Source organism: Eptesicus fuscus, chromosome 4 (assembly GCF_027574615.1).
Source record: "Eptesicus fuscus isolate TK198812 chromosome 4, DD_ASM_mEF_20220401, whole genome shotgun sequence".
Classification (NCBI taxonomy): Eukaryota; Metazoa; Chordata; class Mammalia; order Chiroptera; family Vespertilionidae; genus Eptesicus; species Eptesicus fuscus.
The window spans coordinates 1,160,001-1,186,259 of NC_072476.1; the positions used below are offsets into that span (position 1 = coordinate 1,160,001).

Consider the following 26,259-nt stretch of genomic DNA (forward strand, 5'->3'; position numbering starts at 1 on the left):
GCAGGGCCCATCAGACCGTGGTTAGATGCCTTCCTTACATCTGGGGCTTGAGGAACCAGCAGGAGGCACATCTCTAGACACTCTCCCTTCTCTCAGAGGATGGGGGCCTCATTTAACGTTTTCACGGTGACGGGAGCCCTGAGTTGAAGAGGGGCAATAGGTCTATGGGAACCAGTCTTTGTTTTTAGGTAATTCACAGGGCAAGAGCCATTGAGATCTGGAATGAGTACAGCAGCTCGAGGTTAGATCTCAGAAACACAACTTTGCAAAGGGAAGCCTGCAGTCTCCTGCCTCTCACAGGAGAAGCCTTCTCTGTTGCAGTAACGCCAACCTGCAGAGGCCACAGCGCCAGCGCCCCTCCTCCCAGGAGCTGAATTCCCTTCCAGGTCCTCGAGACCCAGAAAGCGGTGCCCAGAGGACGGAGCTGAGGACACCACATGTGTGTGTGTGTGTGTGCATGTGTGCATGTGTGTGTGTGTGTGTGTGTGTGTGTGTGTGACCCCAACCACCCTGGTTCTGGCGCCCTGCCCAGCAACCACACGGGCATGCATTACATCTACAGGAAGTGGCATCTCCCGCCCTCTCCCGGTTCCATGCTGGTCTATGCACATGATTTCAGGCGGAAGGAAGGGCAGCCTCCAGGAGCCAAGGTGCCTGAAATGTGAAATGCCGGCAGGAAGCTGGTGTGTGAGTAAGAGGGACCCCGCTCCCAGGAGCCAGCCTAGTCCAGCCGTGTCCTGGGTGACGACGAGTGAGGGTGTGGGTGGCTTATTTTACATAAAGACCCAGTTCTTCCTCTTCTTTTTTAAGGAAGAGCTGAATGGCGCATGCCCTGCCCACTGGCTCCTGCATCGCTGCCCATTCCCACGCTCCTGGGTTCGGGATCAGACAGACATCGGTTCAAATGGCAAAAGAGCCCCCTCCTCCCTGGGCCTCGCTGTGAGCTCTGGGGCTCAGCCCTCTCCGAGCCAGTGCCGAGCCTGTGAAATGCAGGGGGAAGTGAGGGTCAAGCACAAGCACGAAGCTTGGCCCCGGGTGAGCGTTCAACACTCGCTCTGGTCCGCGCCAGGACCGGCTCCAGGGGCGGCTCTCAGGGAGGCCCCAGAGTGTGCGCCTCTCCTTCCCCGAGCTGACCCTCAGGAGCCGCTCCCCGCGCAGGAGGCCGAGCCCCACCCAGGAGGAGAGGCCGGCCGGCTGCTCCCGCCGTGGTGATGCCGAGGCCCGCGGCGCTCACCGTGGACGTCGATGACCGTGAGGGCCCCGAGGGTGAGGCGAGCCCCGCTGCTCAGCTTCCCTCGCACCAGCTGGACGATCTGTGCGATCTGGTCATTGCTCTTCTTCAGGAAGTCCTGGCAGGGACAGGAGGGGACAGCGTCACGCTGGGTCCTCCCCGCTGACCTCCTAGGGCAGCGTCGCCGGCCACAGCCACGGCCCAGGCCAGGCTCCTGGGCGTCACCCCTCAGCCCCTTCCCTCAACTCCAGTCAGTAGCCTCGAGAGGGCTCTACACGTGAGTGGCCAGGCACCGCGAGATCCGATTCATTGATCTTGTGGACAGGAGACCACGTGCTTGGAGCAGGGGAGGGGTTGGCTATGGAGGGCATGAGGAGATGGGGACTGCACAAATGTATGTGTTTGCCAAAACTCAGACTGGCCACGAAAAGGGGTGAGCTTACTGTGTATAAGTTACACAGTGAATCAGAATTAAGAGAAAACCCTGGAACATTGTGAGATGAAAGGAGACATGGGCGATGTGAAAACTAAGTGCCTGTAAGCATGTGGGCCTGGCCGGGTCGTGGACCAGACCCAACGCCCTCAGTGGGCGCCGGCGAGGCTCAGGTCAGCCTCTGCGGGCTGCAGGCGGGCTGGGCCACTGTCTCTGCCAGCGCCGGCTCCGTGTGGCCGGCTGTGCGTGGCCGCGGAAGACGTGTGTGTGTGTGTGTGTGTGTGTGTGTGTGTGTGTGTGTGTATGTGTGTGTGTGTGTGTCTATGGAGCATCTGGATGAAGGGCATCTGGGATTATCTGTACTATTTTTTCAACATTACATGTACGTCTTACACCACTTTCAGATAAACAGTGGAAAACAAAAACGAATGTTAAAAAGGAAAAAGATCCGCTGGTGGACATTCCGCCGGGTTGACCCTGGAGGCGGAGGCTGGTCGGCCCGGGATCAGGCCTAGGACTCTGCTGGGAGGGGCTCCGAGCTGCGGCCTTGGCCAGCTCCAGGGCCCACCTCCACACCCTCGGCCCCAAGGTCCATGGAGCCTGGCTCTGTGGTCTCCTGGGTGGGATGTCACGATGCTGTTTCTATTTAGAAAACAGACTGCCTTATGTCATTCACACCCCAGGGGCGCTGGAGCCTCCCCCGCCGCCGTCCTCCCGCCCCCTCCCCCGTCCTCCCGCAGGCTCACACAGGCTGCTTTACCGGCAGAGTCTTTTCAACCAGGGCCGCAGACACCTCCTGGGTCCAGAAGATGGAGGAGACGCAGATGACCACCTGGCCGGGCCACTGCAGGACCCACTGGTCACGGGAGACCTGGGGAAGTCAGCGGGCATGTCACAGGTCCATCATCCTGCGGTTTAACCCGACTTTTTACCCCCCCCCCCATCTCACCCCTGAGCACAAACCGAGCCCGCCCCTCCCTCACGCCACAAGGCTTGGCACCTCTGGCATCACTGAGTCGTCCTCCTCCCAGAATTTTATGAAAAAGAAGAACATCACGAACACGCTCAGCACCGCTCAGCTGTGTTTCCTGTGCTCTCGGGCGCTCCCGGCTGCAGCCCGGGTGGCGTTCAGGATGCACAGCTGCTCTGCAATGGCTACTAACACTGCGGGCCCCCCGAGTGTTCCCAGTCATGCTGCCCACTTCGGTGTAACTATAAATCAGCAAACTGTGGCGGAGGCCCAACCTGTGTTCGTAATTGAAGGTGAACTGCACCATGGCTTTGCGCATTGTTCACACGGCACCTCAAAGGCAAACACAAAAAGTGTGGTGGCCGCCAACCCCCCCCCCCCACCCCCCCCTGCACAAGCTGGTCCTTTACAGAAACAGTTTGCTGACGCTTGCTATGGATGCAATTGCATGGAATAACCCCACACAGGCAGCAGGTTTTCTTTCATTAAAATATATATATATATATATATATAGAGATATATATATAGAGAGAGACATATTTAATTGATCTCAGAGAGAAAGGGGTCAATGATGAGAGAGAATCATTGATTGGCTGCCTCCTGCTGCCTCATACTGGGGATTGAGCTGCAACCCGGTCATGTGCCTTGACTGGGAATCGAACCATGACCTCCTGGTTCATAGGTCACTGCTCAACCACTGGGCCACACTGGCAGGGCTTTCTTTAATTTTTATTTAGAATATGTTACTGGCCAGGGGACCTGGCCCTGAGTTGGGTCTGCCTAGGACTGGCCTACAGTGTACAGGTTCTTGACTTCGTGCAGGAAAAATGTCACAACATGAGTCAGGTGGCTGAGAGGGAACGTGGATTAAGGCCAGGCAGTGAAGCAGGAGGGCTTAGCACAGAAGCAGCAACAGGAGAGCCCGGGGAAGCGGGAGAAAAGGGGGCTGAGACAGGGTCGGGGGCGGGGGGGAAGGACGATGTTGCCCACTGCTCCCTGGTGAAGTTTCCTGGGGGCTCTTAGAGCGTAGGGCTGTGGCCTGTGGGGGAAGGACAGGGGAGGGAATGGCCCAGGCTGCTCCGCAGAGGCAGAGCCCATGCTGGGTCCTCGGTCTTGAGGCCTTTCTCTCTCTAGCGGGAGGGGCCTGAGGGAGGTCTCAGGGGAGGTTCCAGCAGAATATTCATCAGCTTTCCAGGTGGGCCTCTCCAGGGCGTGGGCCCCTCCAGGGCCCTGGTCTCCCCTGATTGGTCAGGCCCAGGGCCAGGGTCGTCAGTCATTGTAGCTGGTCCTGGTGTCGCCCACCTGGTTTTGCTGCTTTCCTGGGCCTGGAGCTGAAGTACAGCTGAGGCCTCGCTGCCATCTCTAGGGTGGGGACCTGTATCTGCTGTCATTGCTCTGCAGTTTGTTCAGCTGCCTGCCTCAGTTTCCCTGCTCCACTTCCCAGCTCACGGGCCTGTCTGAGTGCAGCATAAGAGGGAGGACTGGCCTTTCATCACCAGCAAATGCCACTGAGAGGACCAGCAGGCCAGCCCCTTACTTTACTGGGAAGGTGGTAATTGAAGGTTCTTTTGTTTGCTTGTGAGGAGCTGGCTGCAGAGTTAACCGGCTGAAAAGGTTCTTTTCCTTTAGCCCTCTCCCTCCTTGTGTCCCCTCAGGCTTTGGGGCTCAACGAGCTGGGCCTGGGGGATGCTGAATGGGAAGAGGCTCTTGCCATCAATCAATTCATTTCCCAGAAAGAACTGGCCTGCAGCAGCCAAAGGTGTCAGGCTCACTGTGGCTTCTTGGTGTCCTCTGCTTCTAACTGCAACCCTTTCATCAGCGTGCTCACAGGGAGAAGTGTGTGGGGGGGAAGTGCACCGGGAAAAGAGGGGGGTAGGGAGGTACATAGGGAAAGGAGAGGGGGGGGCAGGTGCACAGGGAAAGGAGAGAGAGGTGGCGGGGGGACAGGTGCAATGTAGGACTGAGTGAGCTTCAATAGAGATAGAGGAGTGGTCAGAAGGACCCATTTAGGATAAGTGGTGATGGGAAGAGACTTGAACACAATACCATGTACATTCGATGTTATAGAATTCTACACCTTCAACAAATAGATCATCATTAACCACTGTCACCCCAATCAATTCCATACACAGAAACCTTCTCCCCAAAGTCCTTGCTGCTGTACCAACACCCTGGCCTGTTCCCATCTCCCTTTACCTCCACATACGCCTCAATCCCAAGTCGGATGACTTCCCGCATGCTGGCCAGCATCATCTGCTCCACCTGCTGCAGCCACTTCTCCACCATGCCCTGTGTGAAACGGGTAGAGGTCAACCCCCAGGGAGATGGGCAGCTGTCAGCCCCGGGGCAGAGGCCGCAGCAGAGCCAGCGTCCTCCCTGGACAGGGCTGGAGGGAGGCCAGGGTTTGCTTTGTTCCTCTGGGGGTTCAGAACCAGCCACCCCAAGATGTGCCTCATGATGTGTGACTTATTTTGAGCTAAAGGTAAGATCCTACATGTTCAGGAGAAACTTCTGGCCCTATCTTAATTATCTAGAAGAATTTAAATCAGGAGCCTGGCCTGGAATGAGGATCGCCAGCAATGACTTCTTCCCTCGCTCTGTGGCTGGGAAAACTGCCAGTTACTGATCTCCTGCAGCCCAAGGCACCCACGTCATCCCTAGCTCATAACCTCCAGTGCACCTAGTCTCCACACTGCCTTCAAACCTCTCACGTATGTGGGCTCTCTGACTCTCTCACGCGTATGCTTAGATTTGATTATTTTCCCTTTTTAATATAGCTTATGTTTATTTGCTTAGGCCAGCTGACATTGAACAATAGGTCCTGTCAAGAGTGACTCCATCTTGCTCCCCACCTTTCGTTTTGTATTTCCTGTGAGAACCTCTGCTCAGCAATCCTCCACTGAATGCAGGTGTCATTGTTCTGTTAGGCTCTAGGAAACAACACCCCCAGATGTGCCCGAAGATAAGCTTAATGTTGCTCAATTTAGCTTCTGTAATATGCTTGGCTAAGCACAGCTTCCCTGCTTTGTTCCAACCAGGATATGGTTTTTGCCTTTATAAGCTAACCCCTGAGCTCATTCGGAGACCTGAGGTTTAGGGAGGCATTAGTCCACTCACAGTCGACGGGCTTTTGCAATAAAGACTCCTAATTTGACCCTTAGTCTACAGTGTCTTCTGTCTGGCTCACTGAATTCCGATATAACTTTTGGAGGCCCCAGCGAGATCATGCCTACTGGCACCCGATTTTGGATGCTGAGGGCGGGTGGTCTCCCCCGGCCCGGCTGCCAGACTCCTGAAAATCTTTAGGGGAGGCACCACCTGAGATGTTCCAGGGCCCCAGAGATGTTTCTTGGTGATTCTGACAGCTGGACAGAGGATACTTGCCATGCCCATCCATCTCTTTGGAGTCCCCAGAAATACCTCTGGAAGTAAGTGAATTTCTGTTCACTCCTGTATCTGTGACCAGTCAATCTGTTGTCAAGAGAAGGACTGGACACTGTCGTGACTTCCTTGGCAGATTCTCTGACTAAGATGTTAGTCCAGAGTCCTGGGAACTGGCCTCACATGAACTTGTGAGAACTGTTCAAACTGAAACTGTTTGATGGGCCCTGTTTGTCTTGTCTGTCGTTTTTGTGTCTGCGCAGATTCTCCTTGAAGACGTAACTTGTTTTTTCCTGTTTCTCTGACTCCCAATTCTATCTGTTCCTGGATAATTGACCTCTTTTACCAACGTTCCTTTGTGGACTTCAGTCAACTAGAGGTCACCCTCCATACATTTATCCTCTTCTGTATCCCTTCCTTCTCCAAATAAAGTCATTTATTTCTACAGTCACTCCCCAGCCCCCGAGAGGGAGGACTTCTATTGCCTCTGGTCCTCCCCAAAGATCCTGTTCTTTCTCTCTCTCCTCTCAGTTGGGATTGTTTCCCTCTGGCTTACTATGGGGGGAGGGGGAGAGACCCAGCACAGCTAAGACACCCTTAGGGTGTATGCTAAGGCATTTCAAGGAAGATTTTTCCAATGATGTGTACGGCATAAAGTTCTCAAAGGGCAGGTTGAGGGCCTTATGTGAATTGGAGTGGCCCACATTTGGAGTGGGTTGGCCAGGCTTGTCAAGGCAGTCAGGAATGTGGTCAATGGGGACCCTGGGCACCCAGATCAATTCCCATACATAGATCAATGGTTAAACCTAGTCCAGACCCCACCCCTGTGGCTGAAAAACTGTGCTCTACAGGCTGGAGTTCATGTTCTCTTAGTGCAGGAAAGGGCTAGAAAAACAGCCCCGCCTATGCGGGTCCCGGTCCTCCCTCCGACTTCAGAGGAAGCAGACCTGCCTCCCCCAATCAACCCCCAGGTTCCACCTCAGCCCTCACTGCCATCTCTTCCCGAGGAAGTGCGAGTGCCCCAACCACCTCATGAAGGGGTACAGGCTCCACCTTTTTCACCACCCACAACCCGGAGTTGCACTCAGGCACAAGAGGGTGGTCTCGGGTCCTCTGCTCCTGAGGACTCTATCCTACCCTTGAGGGAGGCACCCCTACAGAAGGAAACCAGGGAGGACAGCCTCTTTTGGTCTATGTCTCATTCTCCACGAGCGACCTCTATAACTGGAAAACTCAAAATCCCCCAATTCCTGAGAAGCCTCAGACCCTAATTGGTCTCCTAGAATCTGTCTTTCATACCCACTGGCCAACCTGGGATGACTGCCAGCAGCTCCTAGTCACTCTCTTCACTTCAAAAAAGAGAGACAGAATTTGGCTTGAGGCCAGAAAAACCGCTCTAGGGCCAGGAGGAGGTTCACTTGAGGAAAATCAGGATCAGGTAGAAGAGGTTTTCACATCCCTCAGGCCCCGCTGGGACCCCAACTCGGTGGGAGGAAGGGCTGCCTTGGACACTTTCCACCATGTTCTTCTATCAGGTATAAAGGCGGCAGCCCAAAACCCCACGAATTTGTCAAAAGTTTCCGAGGTCACTCAGGGACCCCAAGAGTCACCCACGGCTTTTCTGGAGCACCTTTGCAAAGCTTACAGAGTTTACACTCCCATTGACCCAGATGCTCCTGAAAACCAAAGGGCACTCAATCTAGCCTTTGCAACTCAGTCTGCTCCAGACATTAGGAAGAAGCTTAAAAAATTAAAGGGTTTCCAGGGCATGGATCGGTCTCAATTATTGAATAGCCCAAAAGGTATTCAACAATAGAGACTCCCCAGGGAAGAAACAGGATAAAAGACTAGCAAGGGCAGTTGTAGCGGCTCTAAAAGAAATGAACCTCCAAAGAAAAAGGGTTTACAAAAAGACCAACAGCAAGGACATAGACCCCGGTTAGGGAAAAACCAGTGTGCCTATTGTAGAAAAGAAGGACACTGGAAGAGAGACTGCCCCGACTGACACAATGGGGACAGGAAAAGGCAGCCACAGGTCCCAAGGGTCCTGAATCCAGAGGAGGATTGATGGGGTTGGGGCTCCATTCAGCTTAGCCCCCAGGAGCCCAGGGTAACATTACACATAGGGGGCAAGCCAGTTAGCTTCCTGGTAGATACTGGTGCTACCTATTCTGTCCTGACCAAGCCTATGGGACCAGTAACCACCAAGAAGACTTCTGTCCAGGGGGCCACCAGAAAATCAACCCTCTGCCCATGGACTTCAAAAAGGACAGTAGATCTTGGAAAGAGCACTGTAACCCAGAGTGTCCTACCCCCTATTAGGATAAGACCTCCTACAGAAGCCACAAGTCACCATCTCATTTGAAGGGGACAAGGCCCACCTTACTGTGGACCCACCAGATCAAGGTTCTTTCCCTACCAGAATCTACTCACCTGCCCTCTGTTGGGGGAGCATCTTTTAAGGAAGAATCACTTCTAGAAGATCCATCCGCCAGTGAGCCCTCTGCATACCTGAGAAGGCTACAGCAGCTCTTCCCCACAGTATGGGTGGAGAACAACCCTCCGGGACTGGCAAGTCACCAAACCCCTGTCGTGGTACAGCTAATAGCTGCCGCAACGCCAGCTCAGGGAAAGTGGTATCCTACGAGCCTAGAGGCTAAGTGGGGCGTTGCCACATACCCACAGACGACGAGAAGCAGGCATTCTTCTCCCTTGCCAGTCCCCTTGGAATGCCCCCTTACTCCTGGTCCTAAAACCTGAGACGAAAGACTATAGGCCGGTACAGGACCTGAGGGAAGTAAATGAGCAGGCTGAACCCATACATCCGACCATCCCTAACTCTTACACTCTCCGAGCCTCCTCTCTCCTGAGCGTCAGTTCTACACTGTCCTAGACCTAAAGAATGCATTCTTTAGCATCCCCCTGGCACCCACAAGCCAACCCATTTTTGCATTTGAATGGATGGACCCTGAGGTGGGGTTCTCAGGGCAATTGACTTGGACTTGACTACCACAAGGGTTTAAGAATTCCCCCATCTTATTTGATGAAGCCCTAAGCTTAGACCTGCTCACTTTTCAGCATGCACACCCGAGTGCACTCTATTACAGCATGTAGATGACCTCCTCCTTGCTACTGACACTGAAGCCGAGTGTTGGGAGGCCATTGAAGGTCTTCTAGAAACCCTACAAATCTTAGAATACAGAGCATCAGCCAAAAAAGGCTCAACTCTGCACCCCTACGGTCACATACCTAGGATACAACTTCAGCCAACGAAAGCGAACTCTTTCTCTCAGTCGGGTTGAGGCAATCCTGTGAATCCCCACACCCAAGACCAAAGGACAGTTACAAGAGTTCCTGGGGGCAGTTGGATACTGCCACCTATGGATCCTGGGGTTTTCAGAGATCGCTAAGCCCCTATACTCCAGTACAGGGGGAACACAGCCATTAGAATGGTTTGAAACATAGCAGCGAACTTTTGAAGAATTAAAGACTGTACTCACATCAGCTCCTACTCTAGCACTGCCAGATGTGACTAAGCCCTTCCACCTCTACATATGGAGACAAGGGGCATAGCATAAGGGGTCCTCACCCAAAGTCTTGGGCCTTGGAAAAGGCCAGTAGCCTACCTGTCCAAGAGACTTGACCCCATTGCATCTGGCTGGCCTCATGCCTTCGGGTGGTAGCAGACACCGCTATGCTTGTCAAAGAAGCCGATAAGTTAACTCTAGGACAGGAACTAATCCTAACTGCTCCACATGCGGTTGAGGCCCTACTCCGAAGCACACCAGAACACTGATGTCTAATGCTTGAATCAACCAGTTCCAGCTCTCTTACTTGACCAACCCCACATCAGATTCCACAAGACGCTTGTCGTTAACCCAGCCAGCTTACTCCCAGACGATGACCCAGAAGAACCTATACATGACTGCTTAGAGGTCATAGACATGGTAGAGATGGCACACCTGGACTTAACTGACACTCCACTAATATCGCCGGATGAGGTATTGTTCACAGACGGGAGTAGCTATGTCCAAGAAGGAATCAGGTATGCGGGGGCAGTGGTAGTTACTCTGGACTGCATTATTTGGTCCCAGGCGCTTACTCGCGGGACATCAGCACAAAAAGCTGAGCTAATTGCTTTAATCCATGCTTTCGATGTGCAAAAGGCAAATCAGTAACAATTTATACCGACAGCAGATATGCATTTGCAACAGAGCTATTTACAAGGAAAGGGGACTTTAAACTTCAGCCGAGAAGGACATCAAAAATAAGGAAGAGATTCTGGCCCTACTAGAAGCCATCTGGCTACCCAAGGTAGTGGAATTAGTACACTGCAAGGGACACCAGAAAGGGGACTCCCTAGAAGCAAAAGGGAACCGGGCTGCGAATGAGGCCACCCAGGAAGCTGCCCCAAAACCAGTGGGGCCCCTACAGATCCTAGTACTTACCTGATCCTGATTTACCTGCCTCACTGACTTAATCAGAAAAGGAACAAAAACTAGCTACACAGAAACAAGCCTCCCAAAACCAGGTAGGATGGTAGACCTTACCGGACAGCTGACTTTTGGTTCCTGAGGCTCTAGGTCTGACAATAGTTAATGAGTTACACCAGTCCACTCATTTAGGCCATCTCAAGCTTACAGAACTTCTAAGGGACAGGTGCTATATACCCAACCTGGATAGTATAGCAGACAGCATTGTTTCCTGATGCATCACTTGCACTCAAGTGAATGTCAAGCAGGGTAAGAGACCCCCGACAGGAATCTGGGCTTGGGGAAATTCCCCGGGGAACACTGGGAAGTAGATTTCACTGAGATCAAGCCTGCAGCAGCAGGGTGTAAATATCCATTAGTTTTCATAGACACCTTCTCAGGATGGGTTGCTTATCAGACTACAACAGAAACTGACACCATTGTAGCTAAAAAGTTACTCCAGGAAATAGTCCCCAGATTTGGCCTACCTATATCTTTAGGGTCAGACAACGGACCCACCTGTATAGCTAGAATTTCACAGGACATAACAGAAACATTAAATATTAATTGGAAACTACATTGCGCATGTCAGCCCCAAAGCTCTGGGCAGGTAGAACGCATAAATAAGACCTTTAAAAGAGGTCCTCACCAAATTTACCTTAGAAACCAGTGAAAACTGGGCCACCTTACTCCCCTTCACCCTACTCAGGGCCAGGTGCACCACATACTGGGAGGGGTTCTCCCCATATGAAATTATGTTTGAGAGACCCCCTCCCATACTTCCCAAGCTTCGGGAAGGAATAAAAGCTGAAATCCATAACCAATATTTACTCAAGTTCTTACCGGCCTTACAGTCCGCCAAGAAAGGAATTCATAAGAGCGTCTGGGACACCCTGCCTATACCAAATTCTGATCCGGTCCACCCCATCCAACCTGGTGATTCTGTGTGGGTAAAGAAATTCACCACCCAGGGAATGACTCCCACCTGGAAGGGACCGTACACCGTCACCTTGACTACCCCCACCACAGTAAAGGTCAGCGGCATCCCAATGTGGCTCCACTATACCTGACTCCAGGTGGCTAAGACAGAATGGAGAATCCAGGACTCCTCATCAGACCCTCTAAAGCTAAGACTCTTGTGTGTACCGCAATCATAATTCTTTTTATATTCTCGATAGACCTCCCCCAAAATGGACATGGGAACTCATAAATGGGATAACAGGGGAGGTACTAGCAAACGAACAGAGCAACCGTGGGGGGGGGGGGGGGGGGGGGGCATCCAACTCACTATTGACCTCTGTACTTCAGGGTGTCATCCTGGCATATTTTCCTAACCCAGTGGTCGGCAAACTCATTAGTCAACAGAGCCAAATATCAACAGTACAATGATTGAAATTTCTTTTGAGAGCCACATTTTTTAAACTTAAACTATATAGGTAGGTACATTGTTATTAACTTAATTAGGGTACTCCTAAGCTGGCCTTTGCTAAAAACTCAAGGGGCCAAAGAGCCGCATGTGGCTTGCGAGTCGCAGTTTGCCGACCACTGCTCTAACCCAACTAACAGTAATTCCATTCTGGTTACTACCCAGGAGGGAACAATCACCTATGCCTCACCTTGCAGCTGGGCCTGTGGGTCAGTCTACACAGAGAAAACACTTCAAACCACAGGCATTTATATGTGTCAGGGAACTGGCAAGATCAATTATCAATCCCGGGGAATTTTTCTGTCCTCATTGGGGCTGCAAAACCCTCTCAACTATTGATAACTACCACAGGGACGGAGACTATTTTCTCAAATTCCAGAGGATCTCTAAACCCATGACCTGTACAGTAGGCAACTGCAACCCGGTTGAGTTTAAACCCCAAAGTACCCAGGATCACTCCTGGAATACTGGGAGGACTTGGGGAATAAGGTTATATGTATCAGGAAGAGACCCAGGTACCCTCTTCACCATCCAAAGGCGAGCCCAGACCTCACCCAAGAAACCTATAGGCCCTCTCACTGAGTTAGCCTTACCCATCGCAGTTAGACCTATCCCAACCAGGTGACCCCTAGTCCCATCCCCTTCAACTGATCCACCAGCCCTACCTTCCCCTTCATGGGAGCCTTCCCTTTTTACCATACTTGCAGCTGTCCATCGATTTGTAAACACCTTGCAACCAGATCTAGGGGCTGACTGCTGGCTATGCTTAATTCCAAGCCCCCTATTAATAGAAATAGGGGTCCCCGAATCCCTCAATCTCATCACAGACGCTAAGGAGTGCCATTGGAACCAAGCAAGACTAACCCTAGGGGACATTCAGGGGGAAGACACTTGCCTAGTTTCCTCTACTTATAACCTCCAAAGGTCCCCCTATTTAGACCTCTGCAACACCACAATTACGGTAAAAAGCAGTACCGAGGCATTCTATCGGGCTCCGAACCAGACTTGGCTAGCCTGCACAGACAGCCTAACTCAGTGTGCCTCCACTTACAGGTTCAGTAGTCACTCAAAACCCTTAGTCTGTATCCTTATATATGTACTTCCCCAAGTATTCCTATATAACGGGGATGAGGGCAGAACCCTAATCTATCCTCCACCATCCCTACCACAGTGGAAGAGGGCCCCAATCATAGTCCCCCTGTTAACTGGATTAGGAATTGCGGGTTCTGTGGCCTTTGGGACATGAGCCCTAATTAAGAGGGGACCTTAATATAGGAGAACTCACTAGAGAAGTAAATGCTGACCTAAGCCACCTCGAGAGCTCCATCTCCCAGATAAATGAGCAAATGGACTCTCTAGCTGAGATGGTTCTCCAAGATAGACGGGGCCTAGCCCTCCTTTTGCTCCAGCAGGGAGGACCCTGCACTGCACTAGGAGAAAATTGCTGTTTTTATGCCAACAACTCAGGGGTAATACAAGAAAGCCTCTCCCTAGAATGAAAGAACATAGAAAATCGTGAAAAAACAACAACAAAAAACAAAACTAGAACAATCTAAAAATTGGTTCCAGAGATTATTTAATTGGTCTCCCTGGCTAACTACCCTCCTATCTGCCGCTATAGGACCTTTAACCTTATTACTCCTTGCCCTCATTATGGGTCCCTGTCTTATAAATTGTTTTGCCAACTTCATTCAGCAGAGAATGAACTCAGTCAAGCTAATGGTCCTCAGAAGTCACTATGATCCTCTCCCTAACAATAACTTAGAAGAGTCAGCTATTTTACTCTTGTACGTAAGACCAGTGGGGAATGACCAATAGGTCCTGTCAAGAGTGACTCCATCTTGCTCCCCACTTCTGTTTTGTGTTTCCCGTGAGAACCTCTGCTCAGAAATCTTCCGCTGAACGCGGGTGTCGTTCTGTTAGGCTCTAGGAAACAACACCCCCAGATGTGCCCAAAGATAAGCTTAACGTTGCTCAATTTAGCTTCTGTAATATGCTTGGCTAAGCACAGCTCCCCACTTTGTTCCAACCAGGATATGGTTTTTGCCTTTATAAGCTAACCCCTGAGCTCATTCAGGGCCGCGAGGTTTGGAGAGACATTAGTCCTCTCGCGGTTGCCGGCTTTTGCAATAAAGACTCCTAATTCGGCCCTTAGTCTTCTACGGTGTCTTCTGTCTGGCTCACTGAATTCCGATATAACAACATAACCTTGAGGGTAGAGCGTAGAGGAAAGGTTTCCCCCACACCCCCTTTCAGCCAATATTCTTTCACTCTTTGTTTTACATTATTTCCTGTGTTCTAGGAAGTGTGTGTCTTGTAAAAGGTGCAATAAGGGGTTTAAACATGCATTTCTTTCACATCGTTTTCTGAAACAGATAATTCTCAGGAGGAAACGACATTTCTATTTCAGTTAATAAAACAAACTGCGTGTTTCTAATGAACACTTTTAGTTCTTCCCTTATTCCCGTGGTCCCCAAATTGGCTGTGCGGGGGGATGATCTGGAGATCGGAAAACTAAAACTGAAACCAGGCACAGAGGCCTGCCTCCCACTCCCAGCTGTAACCAGGGATGGGACCTGGGATGGAACTTGGGCATCTGGTTTTTTTCAAAGCCCCATAGGTAACGAACGTGCAGCCAATCGCTCAGTTCCGGAATTCCCGGCTCGCGGCTGGCGACTGCGGCTCCCGAGCTGGCTGGGGTTGGGGGGCAGAAGCAGCCGGCAACGGGAGGCCTAGGGTGCCCCATGGCCATGCGCGCGCTGTCCTGTCTGGCAGAAGCAGAAGCGGGTCACACTTTACTCCGTATACAGGGACACACGTGTAAAGCTCAGCGTTAATGGCATCGATTCCACACTTCACTGGGCTTTGAAGACACTGGCCCAGCAAGCTGTCTAACCAAACTACTTTGAGCTGGGCTCTGCACACGGAAATCGGAACGGCGTCAGTTTGGACCTGATTCCTGCTACTGGTTTCTTTGCATATTAGCCTTTTATTATCTAGGACCAGAGGCCCGGTGCACGAAATTTGTGCACGGGTGTGTGTGTGTGTGTGTGTGTGTGTGTGTGTGTGTCCTTCAGCCCAGCCTGCACCCTCTGCAATCTGGGACATCCCTCTCACAATCCAGGACTGCTAGCTCCCAACTGCTCACCTGCCTGCCTGCCCCTAACCACTTCTGCCTGCCAGCCTGATCACCCTATTCCACATCACCTTTGGCTAAAATCCTTCCACAGCTTAGTGTGCACAGCGAGGCATCTACTCCCCAATGTAGAGATGGGCAGGCCGAGGCTCTGGACGGCGGGTCACTTCCCGTCACCCGGTCATCGGTTGTGGAGCCCCCGTGTCCCACCCCAGGTGACCGAAGCCAGATCCATACGTCTAAACAGAGTGCGCGCTGCCTCTGTTCGCTTGGCTGTGAGGAAAGAACAAGCATGGGTAAGGGCAGTTACTTTGGCTTGGGCTGGGTAGATTTTCTGCTTGAAGGGAACGGTTTCTTTCTCCGAGCTGATCATGCCCACAATCTCCAAGCTGTCCGTGAACTCCAGCCTGGAGATGCCCTCGAAGCACTTCTTCAGGTGCGGCTGCACACGGAGCGGGTCCTTGGTCTCCGACAAGATCTCCAGCAGCTCATCGTTCGACAGGAAGAAGAACCTGTTTCAAAGCAAAGGAGCACAGCAACTGAGTCCCTTCTGAGAACTCGTTTTCCCAACAAGGCTCTGCTCTCCACAGGGAATGATGCCGCAGACAGCTGTGCGAGGGTCTTCTCCGAGGACTCGCCCTCACCATGTCCCACTGGGGCATGGAGGGCGGGGATGAGTTAGACTCTGAGAGCAGGAGAAATGCTGAGGCCGGCATATCTGAGTTTAATCGGGCTGGGGCTGGGGTGCTTTCTTTTGAAAGAAAACAGAACAGAGCAGTGGTTCTCAGCCTTGGCCGCACTGCAGAATCACCTGCTGACCTTGTTTTGAAATTCCAATGCCGAGACTCTACTGCAAAGATTCATATGGAACTGACCTGGGGTTGGGTCTGAGGATCCATATATTTTAAAACCCCAGGTAGGGGCAGGGAGGAGAGGTTGTAGAGGGGAGATAGATAAGTGGTGACGGAATGAGACTTGACTTTGGATGGGGAACACACAACACAATACACAGATGATGGGTTATAGAATCGTACACGTGAAACCTACACAATGTTATTAACCAATGCCACCCCAACAAATGCAATTACAAAGTAAAAATGAAACCCCCGGTGACGCTAATGCTCAGGCAGTGCTGAGAGCCACCCGGGAGGAGAGAGGTGTGACAGGCTGAAAGGGAAGCACATGTCTCCAGGCGTGACAGGCTGAAAGGGAAGCACATGTGAGTAACGCACTTCCTTACATGCAGGGCCTTTATCTTGTTTGAAATGACAAATAATAAGCCCTGGCCAGTGTGCTCAGTGGTTAGAGCATCAGCCTGCCCACTAAAGGGTCTCGGGTTCGATTTCGGGTCAAGGGCATGTATCTGGGTTGTGGTTTGTTTTCTGAGCCCCCGGGGGGCAGCCAGTTGATCTCTCTCTCTCTCTCTCTCTCTCTCTCATTCTCTCTCCTCTCCCTCCCTCCCTCCCTCCCTCCTTTCCACTCTCTCTGAAAAGCAATGGAAAAAGATATACTCATGTGAGGATTAAAAATAAAATTTTAAAAATGTACAAATAATACAATAGCTTCATTCTCTTGCTGAGGCCTAAAGGCAGCCACCACAAACCTTCAGCAAATGTTCAAGGAACAAACCTCTACAGTGACCACTAGGCTGAGAGGCCCATAATGACGGACCATATGATTAGGGTCTTCACTGTATAGGATGGATTACAACAATGGCCACAATATTCACACCTAATCTCATGCTGAGAGTGCTTAATTTTATTCCATAAGAAGGCATACAGAAATATTGAGATGTGTGTGCATTTAACCTAGACAGAAAGTGAGGCTCAGAGAAGTTAACTATCTCGCCCAGACAGCCTGGAATCGAATGCTAGCTTCTCCACTTGCCAGGACTGTGTTTTGTCGCAAGTGACTGTTTCCTCATGTGTAAAGTGGAGATAAAAATAACAGTCCCAGGTTAATACACACAGAGCACTCAGAGCATGTCCTGTACACGGCAAGCACTGTGCCTGCACTTTCTGAGGACCAACAGTCATGGGCGTAGGACTAGGAGCCCAAATCTTAGAAATGTCCTCTGGCCAAGTTTTGTGCTTTCAGATAGAGGCTCCGTCCACTCTTCCATCTGTGTTACCAGGGCTGAAGGCATTAGACACCTGTGGCTATTTATGTTTTAAATGAATACTAAATAGCCCTGGCCGGTGTGGCTCAGTGGAAGAGCATTGGCCTGAGGACCAAAGGGGTTTGATTCCAGTCAAGGGCACATCCCCATGCTGCGGGCTCGATCCCCAGTAGGGGGCATGCAGGAGGCAGCTGCTAAATGATTCTCTCTCATCATGGATGTTTCTCTCTCTCTCTCCCTCTCCCTTCCTTTCTGAAATCAATAAAAATATATATTTTTAAAAAGGATACTAAATAAATTAAAAATTTCCTTCTCAGTTACACTAGCCACATTTAAAGTGCTGGATAGCCACATGTGGCTCACGGCTACTACACTGCACAGCACAAGTATAGGTAGAACATCTCTGTCATTGAGTCAGGTTCTACTGGACAATACTGCCTTAAGTACATGCCAAGGACACTTCTGAACCCTAAACAACCCACTTTTTTGGGGTGGAAAGCAGAGAACTAACGTTGTCTCCATGTAGGGGACACTAAGGTGTGAGTTCCTTCAAGGCAAGTTAGGATCAAACTTGTATCCTAATTAGAATCAAATGCCACGGGGGGACCACGCACGGTCAGCGAGATGTGACAGATGGTCAGGGGCGAGGACCCTCCTTCCTGGGACCCGCCTGACCTTTATGCAGAAGAACACTGGTTCTTATGGAAAAAAGAGGCAAACGTTTATAAACATACCTGCCAGAAACGACAAAATTTGATAGCAAAACACTTAGCTGGCATTTCACGAGCACGTGGTCTGGGACCTGGGTGCTTTACGTGCGTTGTCGCATTTGAAATGCACAGCAGGTGCACGAGGCAGGGCCTTGTCCCGTCTCTCTTACAGGGAGAACCCGAGGCTGGGGTGGACTCAGAAGGGAAGAGCTGGGACTCACACTAAGGTCTGTTTAACGCCAAGGTCCAGGTCCTTAATCCCGACGACCATACTCCCCTAGTTGGGAGTATGGCTGACCATGCTGGTCGGCCAAAGTGTGGCATTGGTCCCACGGGTGCCCATTCAACCTCCCTCTAAGTTACAGTCGTGCAGCATCCTCACCCCTGAGAGTGCCTCAGGGAATGGGAACCCTGCAAAGAACATGGAATAGAAGCCAACTCGCAGTGTGAAAACTTTCATTCTACCTCTGTACGGGGCAGGAAGGCCACTCCGAACCCAAGGACAGTAACAAGTACCTGGGGAAAAACAGTCTCTTCTTCTCCAAGTAATCGTTTAGCCCCCTCTGGATGTCCTCCAGCAGAGTGTTCGCTTCCTGAAGCTTCTCAGCCATCCGGGGCTGGTCGGCCGCCATCAGGACCCTGGCATCTCTCACCTAGGTGCCACCAGAAGAGGGACTCACCAGGGGCTCCCAGACTCCGAGAGAGGTCATTCTGTGAGTGTGTGACCAGCACCTCAACTGACGGTGCCCTGCCCAGCGAAGTGTCTCCTGATCCCAAAGCCAGAACGCTCAGTAGCAGGGCCTGCCCCTCTGGCTGGGGCTGACGGGGCCAGGGGCAGGCAACTGAAACCAACCATGACAGCGCTATTCTAATGCTGGGACTTAATTCGGATGATGAACCCTCACTAGTCTGGCTGGCCCCCGAAGGAGGGCTTTGCTGCTGCGTGAAGATCGGCTTCCATGACGTGACCGGGGCCGAGCATGCCCGCCTGCAGGAGAGGGAGCGGCACGGGAAGTGCACTCCAGGGTTTCCTGAGGAACCGCCGGGCCCACAGCTTCCTTTACACACGTTCTGCCCGCGGCTTCCAGGAGACACCCATTCGTCTTTGTGTTTGAGCTGCCTTGGTTTCCGTTACTTGCAACCCCGAATCTCAGCTAATATGAAGTTGGAGGAAGCAGGATATGCAAATTGGCTCTGATGGCCGAGTGATATAAATGACCACTTAACTATTCCTACAAAACACAGGGCAGGTAAGTTCCCTTGAGACAAATTCTTTATAAAGGCGCCCCAATTTGAGCACACTTGACTTCCAAAAGGAAAAAACTCATCTCTTAATGGGTACCCCGATACCTGTCCACCCCGTGCACTCACACTTCGAGGCCTGTTCCCAGTGGCACCTCCTGGAGGCCTTCTCTGCCATGCCCAGGGCACTCAGTCACTTTTCTGCCTTCTAAAACCTTTTTGCATAACTTCCATTATAGCTCTTATGTATCTAAGTCTGTCTCCTCACAAAGCAGTGAAATATGAAGGCAGATATCATCTTCAAGTGTTTTTCTGATTCTTGGTACAATGTCTGGGTCAGGGTAGGTACTGAATAAACGTTTGTTAAATGTCTGCATAACTGAATCTGGACAATCATTTGAATTCTGAAAGGATTCTCGAGCTGTGAAAGCTTTACCTGCAATAAACAGTCCTCCCCTCATGGATGACAGCTGTTACACAGCTGCTAGTGCTCACTTCTGGGGACGGGGCGTATCATGGCCTCCACTTTCTATATTACATACATCCATGTTTAAACCTTTAATAACAACTTTTGAAATTGGAAAATTATACAATATCAAATTTTCAAAAATCTAGCTTGCTTACAAGTTTGAAGGGGCCTGGCTACAACGCACCACGAGGAGCATGTGTTGCAGCCCAGGCTCCCGCCGGTGAGAGGTGCTGGGAGCTGGGAGCTTACCGCTTGGGACATGAGGGATTTCCAGTAACCGTCCACGGTAGCAAACTTCCTGCCCTCTTCTGGCATCTGGGCTATGATGTCCTCTGAGCTGAAGATCGGTTCCAGGTACAGCCAGGTAGCTTGGCATTTCAACCAGGCATCCAAGATGTCCTGCACACGGACCAGCTTTTCTTCCCACTTCTGCGAATTTAGCATTTTATGTCTGAGTCATTAACTTGCCGCCCTGCATCGCACAACTATTTATTCACTCTTTCCCTTGTTTAGCAATCACGTGTCGAGTGCCCCTATGTTCTGGACACTGTTCTAGGCAATGTGAATACAGCAATGAATGAAACAAGGGAGTCCTTGCCCTCATGGAGCTTGCCTTCTGGTGGAATAATAATCACACCAGTAATAATATCTATAATATCTCTGTAATAAAGAGCCAGGGTGTAATACCATCACGGCAGAAGTTCGACCAACCGGAAGGAAGCCAGTCCTGCAGGGGTCGCCTTGGCAAAGGCTGTGCCCTCCTTGAGCTGTTCCCCCAGAGGGAGAGGTTTGAGGCAGGAACCTGCCCTCAGAGCTTGGAGGCACTGAGTCCTGGGTTGCCACAGAAATGGCTGCGCCCTCCCTGAGCTGTTTCCCGCAGGCCTGAGGGAAGAACCCACCCTCGGAGCGCCAGGAGTGCCCAGCGGCAGTCAGTCCTGGGTTGCCTAGGCCTAGGCCACAGCGTGGTAGAACTCTGGGTCTGGCCCAACAGGGGGCGTGGCCGGCCTTCAAACCACACCCTGACAGGAGGGAGAAGGGAGCCCCATTCCTCACAGAATCCCCTGTTGGATAGCTTGCTGTCAGTGGCCTGCCAGCCAGGACCCCCATTCACCTGCACCCCAGACCCTGACAGGAGGGAGGAGGGAACCCCATTTCTCACGGAATCAACAGGTGGCCAGCTTGCTGTCAGGGGCCTGCCAGCTAGGAATCCTGTTCACCTGCACATCTGTATGTGCCGCGCCGGCACGGCCAAGGGCGACCCTGAGTGGGGGTGGTGACAGGCTTAGAGAAGACAGACAAGGGAATGAAAGCTGGGTCTCGGTGGGATGCTGCTTCTCTGAGAGACAGCGACCGCGTCCACAAGCCGTGTCTTTATTTTATAGCAGATGCCACGAGGCAAAGTAAGGGCATGACCAAAATGTTTACAACATTCTCGTGGGTTTCAATCCTACTCAACTACATACATCTGAACTCTATCAAGCCCACATCACTTAGGCACGTGTTCAGACCATAGGTTCAAGCCCACAACCATAGCTGTTAGCTATAATGTGCTGGGAGGGCCCTGCCCTCCAAGCTGGGACTTGCACGTGGCAATGAGAGGACTGTGCCCTCTCATCAGTCCAAGGCTTGAACCTGTCCAAACACTGTAGCTGTTCCCCACATCTGCACATCTGTGTAAAGTTTTAATACATTATATTAGAGGTTGTGGTGGTACTGTTTTACCCACAGAGTCTACAGGAATTGCTGCAGTTTCTTCTCGGTGGAAGAACCTTTCATTCCCAATGTAAATTACCAATTCCATTAAACGAATCTTCAATTTCTAGACTGAATATAAACAGTGAAGTTGCTAAAACTATTAAAAAGGCCCAACTTCTTATTATTGATGAATGCACCATGGCATCCAGTCATGCTATAAACGCCATAGACAGATTACTAAGAGAAATTATGAATTTGAATGTTGCATTTGGTGGGAAAGTTCTTCTCGGAGGGAATTTTCGACAATGTCTCAGTATTGTGCCGCATGCTATGCGATCAGCCATAGTACACATGAGTTTAAAGTACTGTACTGTTTGGGGATGTTTCAGAAAGTTGTCTCTTACAACAAATATGAGATCAGAGGATTCTGCTTATAGTGAATGGTTAGTGAAACTTGGAGATGGAAAACTTGATAGCAGTTTTCATTTAGGAATGGATATTATTGAAATCCCCTGTGAAATGATTTGTAATGGATCTATTAGTGAAGCTACCTTTGGAAATACTATATCTATAGATAATATTAAAAATATATCTAAATGTGCAATTCTTTGTCCAAAAAATGAGCATGTTCAAAAATTAAATGAAGAAATTTTGGATATACTCGATGGAGATTTTCTCACACATTTGAGTGATGATTCCATTGATTCAACAGATGATGCTGAAAAGGAAAATTTTCCCATCGAATTTCTTAATAGTATTACTCTTTTGGGAATGCCATGACATAAATAAAAATTGAAAGTGGGTGCAATCATTATGCTATTGAGAAATCTTAATAGTAAATGGGGTCTTTGTAATGGTACTAGATTATCAAAAGATTATGACCTAACATTATCAAAGCTGAAGTATTAACAGGATCTGCAGAGGGAGAGTCTGTTCTGATTCTAAGAATTGATTTGTCCCCATCTGACACTGGCCTCCCATTTAAATTGATTCAACGACAGTTTCCCGTGATGCCAGCATTTGCGATGACTATTAATAAATCACAAGGACAAACTCTAGACAGAGTAGGAATATTCCTACCTGAGCCCGTTTTTGTACATGGTCAGTTATATGTTGCTTTCTCTTGAATTCGTAGACCGTGTGATGTTAAAGTTGTAAATACTTCATCACAAGGGAAATTAGTCAAGCACTTTGAAAGTGTTTTCACTCTTAATGTGGTGTACAGGGAGATAGTAGAATAAATTTAATCACTTTATCAGTCATTGTTTGCATCACTGTTGTTTTTAATCATGTTTTTGTTGTTTTCATATCATGTTTTTGTTGTTTTTATATCATGCCTCTGTTGTTATATCCTTTTGTTAGTTTACTTATTAATAAATTTACATATTATTTTCATATACATTTTACTAATTTCCTTTCATCTCTCACACTTCTGTTATAGAGAAAGGGCAAATAGCAATATTAAAATATTTCCTCTAATTAATTCCCTTTTAATGTGCACAAATTTCATGCACCGGGCCACTAGTTATCATATATTACTGTTATATACACTGAGTGGCCAGATTATTATGATCTCTGAACGCATAATAATCTGGCCACTCAGAGTGTGCGTGTGTGTGTGTGTGTGTGTGTGTGTGTGTGTGTATCTATACTAGAGGCTCGGTGCATGAAATTCATGCACGGGGGGTGGGGTGGTGTCCCTCAGCCCAGCCTGCATCCTCTCCAATCTGGGACTCCTCAAGGGATGTCTGACTGCCTGTTTAGGCCTGATCCCAGTGGACATCCCTCTCATAATCCAGGACTGCTGGCTCCCACCTGCTCGCCTACCTGCCTTCCTGATTGCCCCTAACTGCTTCTGCCTGCCAGCCTAATCATCCCCTAACCACTCCCCTGCCAGCCTATTTGCCCCTAACTGCCCTCCCCTGCAGGCCTGGTCCCCCCCAACTGCTCTCCCCTGCAGGCCCGGTCACCCCCAACTTCCCTCCTCTGCTGGCCTGGTCACCCCTAATTGCCCTCCCCTGCAGGCTTGTTCGCTCCCAACTGCCCTCCCTTGCAGGCCTGGTCCCTCCCAACTGCCCTCCAGTGCTGGCTATCTTGTGGCGGCCCTCTTGTGTCCACATGGGGGCAGGATCTTTGACCACATGGGGGCAGCCATCTTGTGTGTTGGAGTGACAGTCAATTTGCATATTACTCTTTTATTTGATAGGATAGAGGCCTGGTGCACGGGTAGGGGCCAGCTGGTTTGCCCTGAAGGGTGTCCTGGATCAGTGTGGGGGTTTCCTTAGGGTGTGGGGCAGCCTGGGTGAGGGGCCTGTGGTGGTTTGCATGCCGGCCACGCCCCCCCAGTGACCCAAGCGGAGGCCCTGGTATCTGGGATTTATTTATCTTCTATAATTGAAACTTTGTAGCCTGGAGCAGAGCCAAGCCTCCTGCTTGCTCCATGGCCACAGCCATTTTTGTTGGGATTTATTTATCTTCTATAATTGAAACTCTGTAGCCTTGAGTGGAGGCCTGGGCCTGCCAGGGTGTGTGGAAAGCTTGGCTTCCTCCATCGCTGGGGGCAACCCAAGCCTCCTGCTCTCTCCAGCTCCATGGCTGCCACCATTTTTGTTGGGATTTATTTATCTTCTATAATTGAAACTTTGTAGCCTTGAATGGAGGCCTGGGCCCACCAGGGTATGCAGAAAGCTTGGCTTCCTCCATTGCCTGGGAAACCCAAGCATCCTGCTGGCTCTGTGACTGTAGCCATCTTGGTTGGGGTTAATTTGCATACTCACTCCTGATTGGCTGGTGGGCGTGGTTTGTCGTGTAGCAGAGTGATGGTTAATTTGCATATTACTGTTTATATATATATTATAGGCCTGTGCATGAATTCATGCCTGGGTGGGATCTGGCCAGCCTGGCCAGGGGGAGGGGACATGGGTGGTTGGCCGGCCTGCCTGCTGGTCGAACTCCTGGTCGAGGGGAAAATTTGCATATTAGCCTTTTATTATATAGGATATACACTGAGTGGCCAGATTATTATGCATTCAGAGATCATAATCATCTGGCCACTCAGTGTATAACTAGAGGCCTGGTGCACGAAATCGTGCACTCCCGGGTGTGGGGTTTCCCTCAACCTGGCCTGTGCCCTCTCGCAGTCTGGGAGTCCTCGGGGAATGTCCAACTGATGGGGGGTGGGTCTAAGCGGTCAGTCGGACATCCTTAGTGCTGCGCTCGCCAGGCATGAGCCCAGCTTCTGGCTGAGCGGTGCTCCCCCTTGTGGGAGCACACTGACCACCAGGGGACAGCTCCTGGGTGAGTGTCTGCCTCCTGGTGGTCAGTGTGCATCATAGCTACCAGTTGTTCCACAGTTCAGTTGATTTGCATACTAGCCTTTTATTATATAGGATTAAGCAGGGATGGGCTGAATGCTTTATGTATGTGAAAACTAACTTAATCAGGTGTGTTTATGATGGAAATGTTACTACACATCTTATTATTACTATAAGCAGGGATGGGCTGAGTGCTTTATGTATGTGAAAACTAATTTAATCAGGTGGGTTTATGATGGAAATGTTACTACACATCACACTTTACAAATGCAGAACCGGAGACACAGTTTAAGAGCCTTGCCCAAGGTTAATGAGCAGGGAGCCAGAGTTTGAAACCAGAAAGTCTGCTTCAGGAGCTTTGCCTTTAGCCTATGCTGCGTCCATACACAGGACACAATGAGCCACATGCCGACCCTACAGTGTTTACATTCAAGAGTACACTAGCCCGGCTGATACATACTTTCCAAGTGCATTTTTACTTGGTACATTCAAACCATCTCACGTTTCCTTTTGGCAGACTTGCACAGGCTCAGCACACAACATGCTTACTTGGACGGTTACATGCTTTTAGTCTTGTGTTACTTTTTTCCAAGCAGGAGACAATGAATTTGATTGTTAGATGAACTTAAAAACCTTCTACCTCCTCCAAGAAACCAAGAGCTACCCGGATGTCACAAAACCGCCCCCTTCCACCTTACCCGGCATTCGGTTTCTATTGGCTTGATGAAGGGGGAGCCGCACATGGTCTGTGTCTTTATCACGTGGTCATCGAGGAGCAGCTGAATGTCATCCACGGCGCACAGGATGCTCGTATCCTGCAGACACACACCTGCCCTGTTAGAGCCACGCACATCACTTGTAGGCTGACACACAGACACGGAGCCCAGAGCTCCACCCAGGGAGGCAGGAACCCGTGTCTTACGGGATGGAATTTCTATTTTCTTCCTTGAAAATGTTCTTAAAGACACAGACTTTCCATCTTCGTGGAAGAAATCAAATGTGGCCCAAGCCCAGAGCTCCGCCCTTCCCTGTGCTCCCACCTCCTGCCCTTCGCTCTCCTGCTGCCCGCAGGGGCCCTGCCCAGCGGCTTGGCTGGGCCTAGATGGTGGTTCTCAACTGTGCGTCCAGGAGCCCAGGGCACTGCAGTGAATTCACAGCAAGTCACTGGGAATGTTTAAAAAGAAAATACAAATGTGTTTCTTTCAATTTGTGCATGAAAGGGGCCACATGCTGACCTGACAGGCAGCTCAGGGAAGGCCTGCATGGCGGTCTTGCAAACTCAGACCTAAAGTCACCACAAAGGATGGTCTGAAATTAAATGTTAACTAAGAGCAGTCATGGTGGGCAGTTACATCCTAGGCTGGTATCTTCACTGACAAGGTCAACCTTTACCTTAACTGAGCCTATCTGTCTTTTTGCATCTATAATAACACACCCTTGAAATGTCTGGGTAACTTGTCACTTCCCTTTTTCTGGACCCCTTGGGGCACAACCTAACGTGCCTGGGCACCAGGACAGAGACCCAAATTCCTTTATTGTTATTGTTGTCATGTTAACTGTTGACTGTTGACTATCCTGCACCCACCTAAGTATGTGTCTTATCCAATCCCAGGGGTTTCCCACCCGCCCCCCTTTGCTTTCTCCTGCCTCTCTAGTCAATC

At 50.4% G+C, this 26,259-nt stretch overlaps 1 protein-coding gene across 1 annotated transcript in view; it reads right to left on the minus strand.

The window, feature by feature from the left end:
• DNAH3 (dynein axonemal heavy chain 3) overlaps window positions 1-26,259 on the minus strand; it is a 212,312-nt gene that overhangs the window by 98,451 nt on the left and 87,602 nt on the right. The window contains exons 21-27 of the mRNA XM_054714387.1: window positions 25,297-25,413; window positions 19,839-20,018; window positions 18,395-18,531; window positions 15,360-15,561; window positions 4,831-4,923; window positions 2,425-2,535; window positions 1,235-1,349 (exon numbers count right to left, since the gene is read on the minus strand). Coding sequence (XP_054570362.1) covers window positions 1,235-1,349; window positions 2,425-2,535; window positions 4,831-4,923; window positions 15,360-15,561; window positions 18,395-18,531; window positions 19,839-20,018; window positions 25,297-25,413 — 955 coding nt within the window. The remainder of the gene's footprint in view (window positions 1-1,234; window positions 1,350-2,424; window positions 2,536-4,830; window positions 4,924-15,359; window positions 15,562-18,394; window positions 18,532-19,838; window positions 20,019-25,296; window positions 25,414-26,259) is intronic.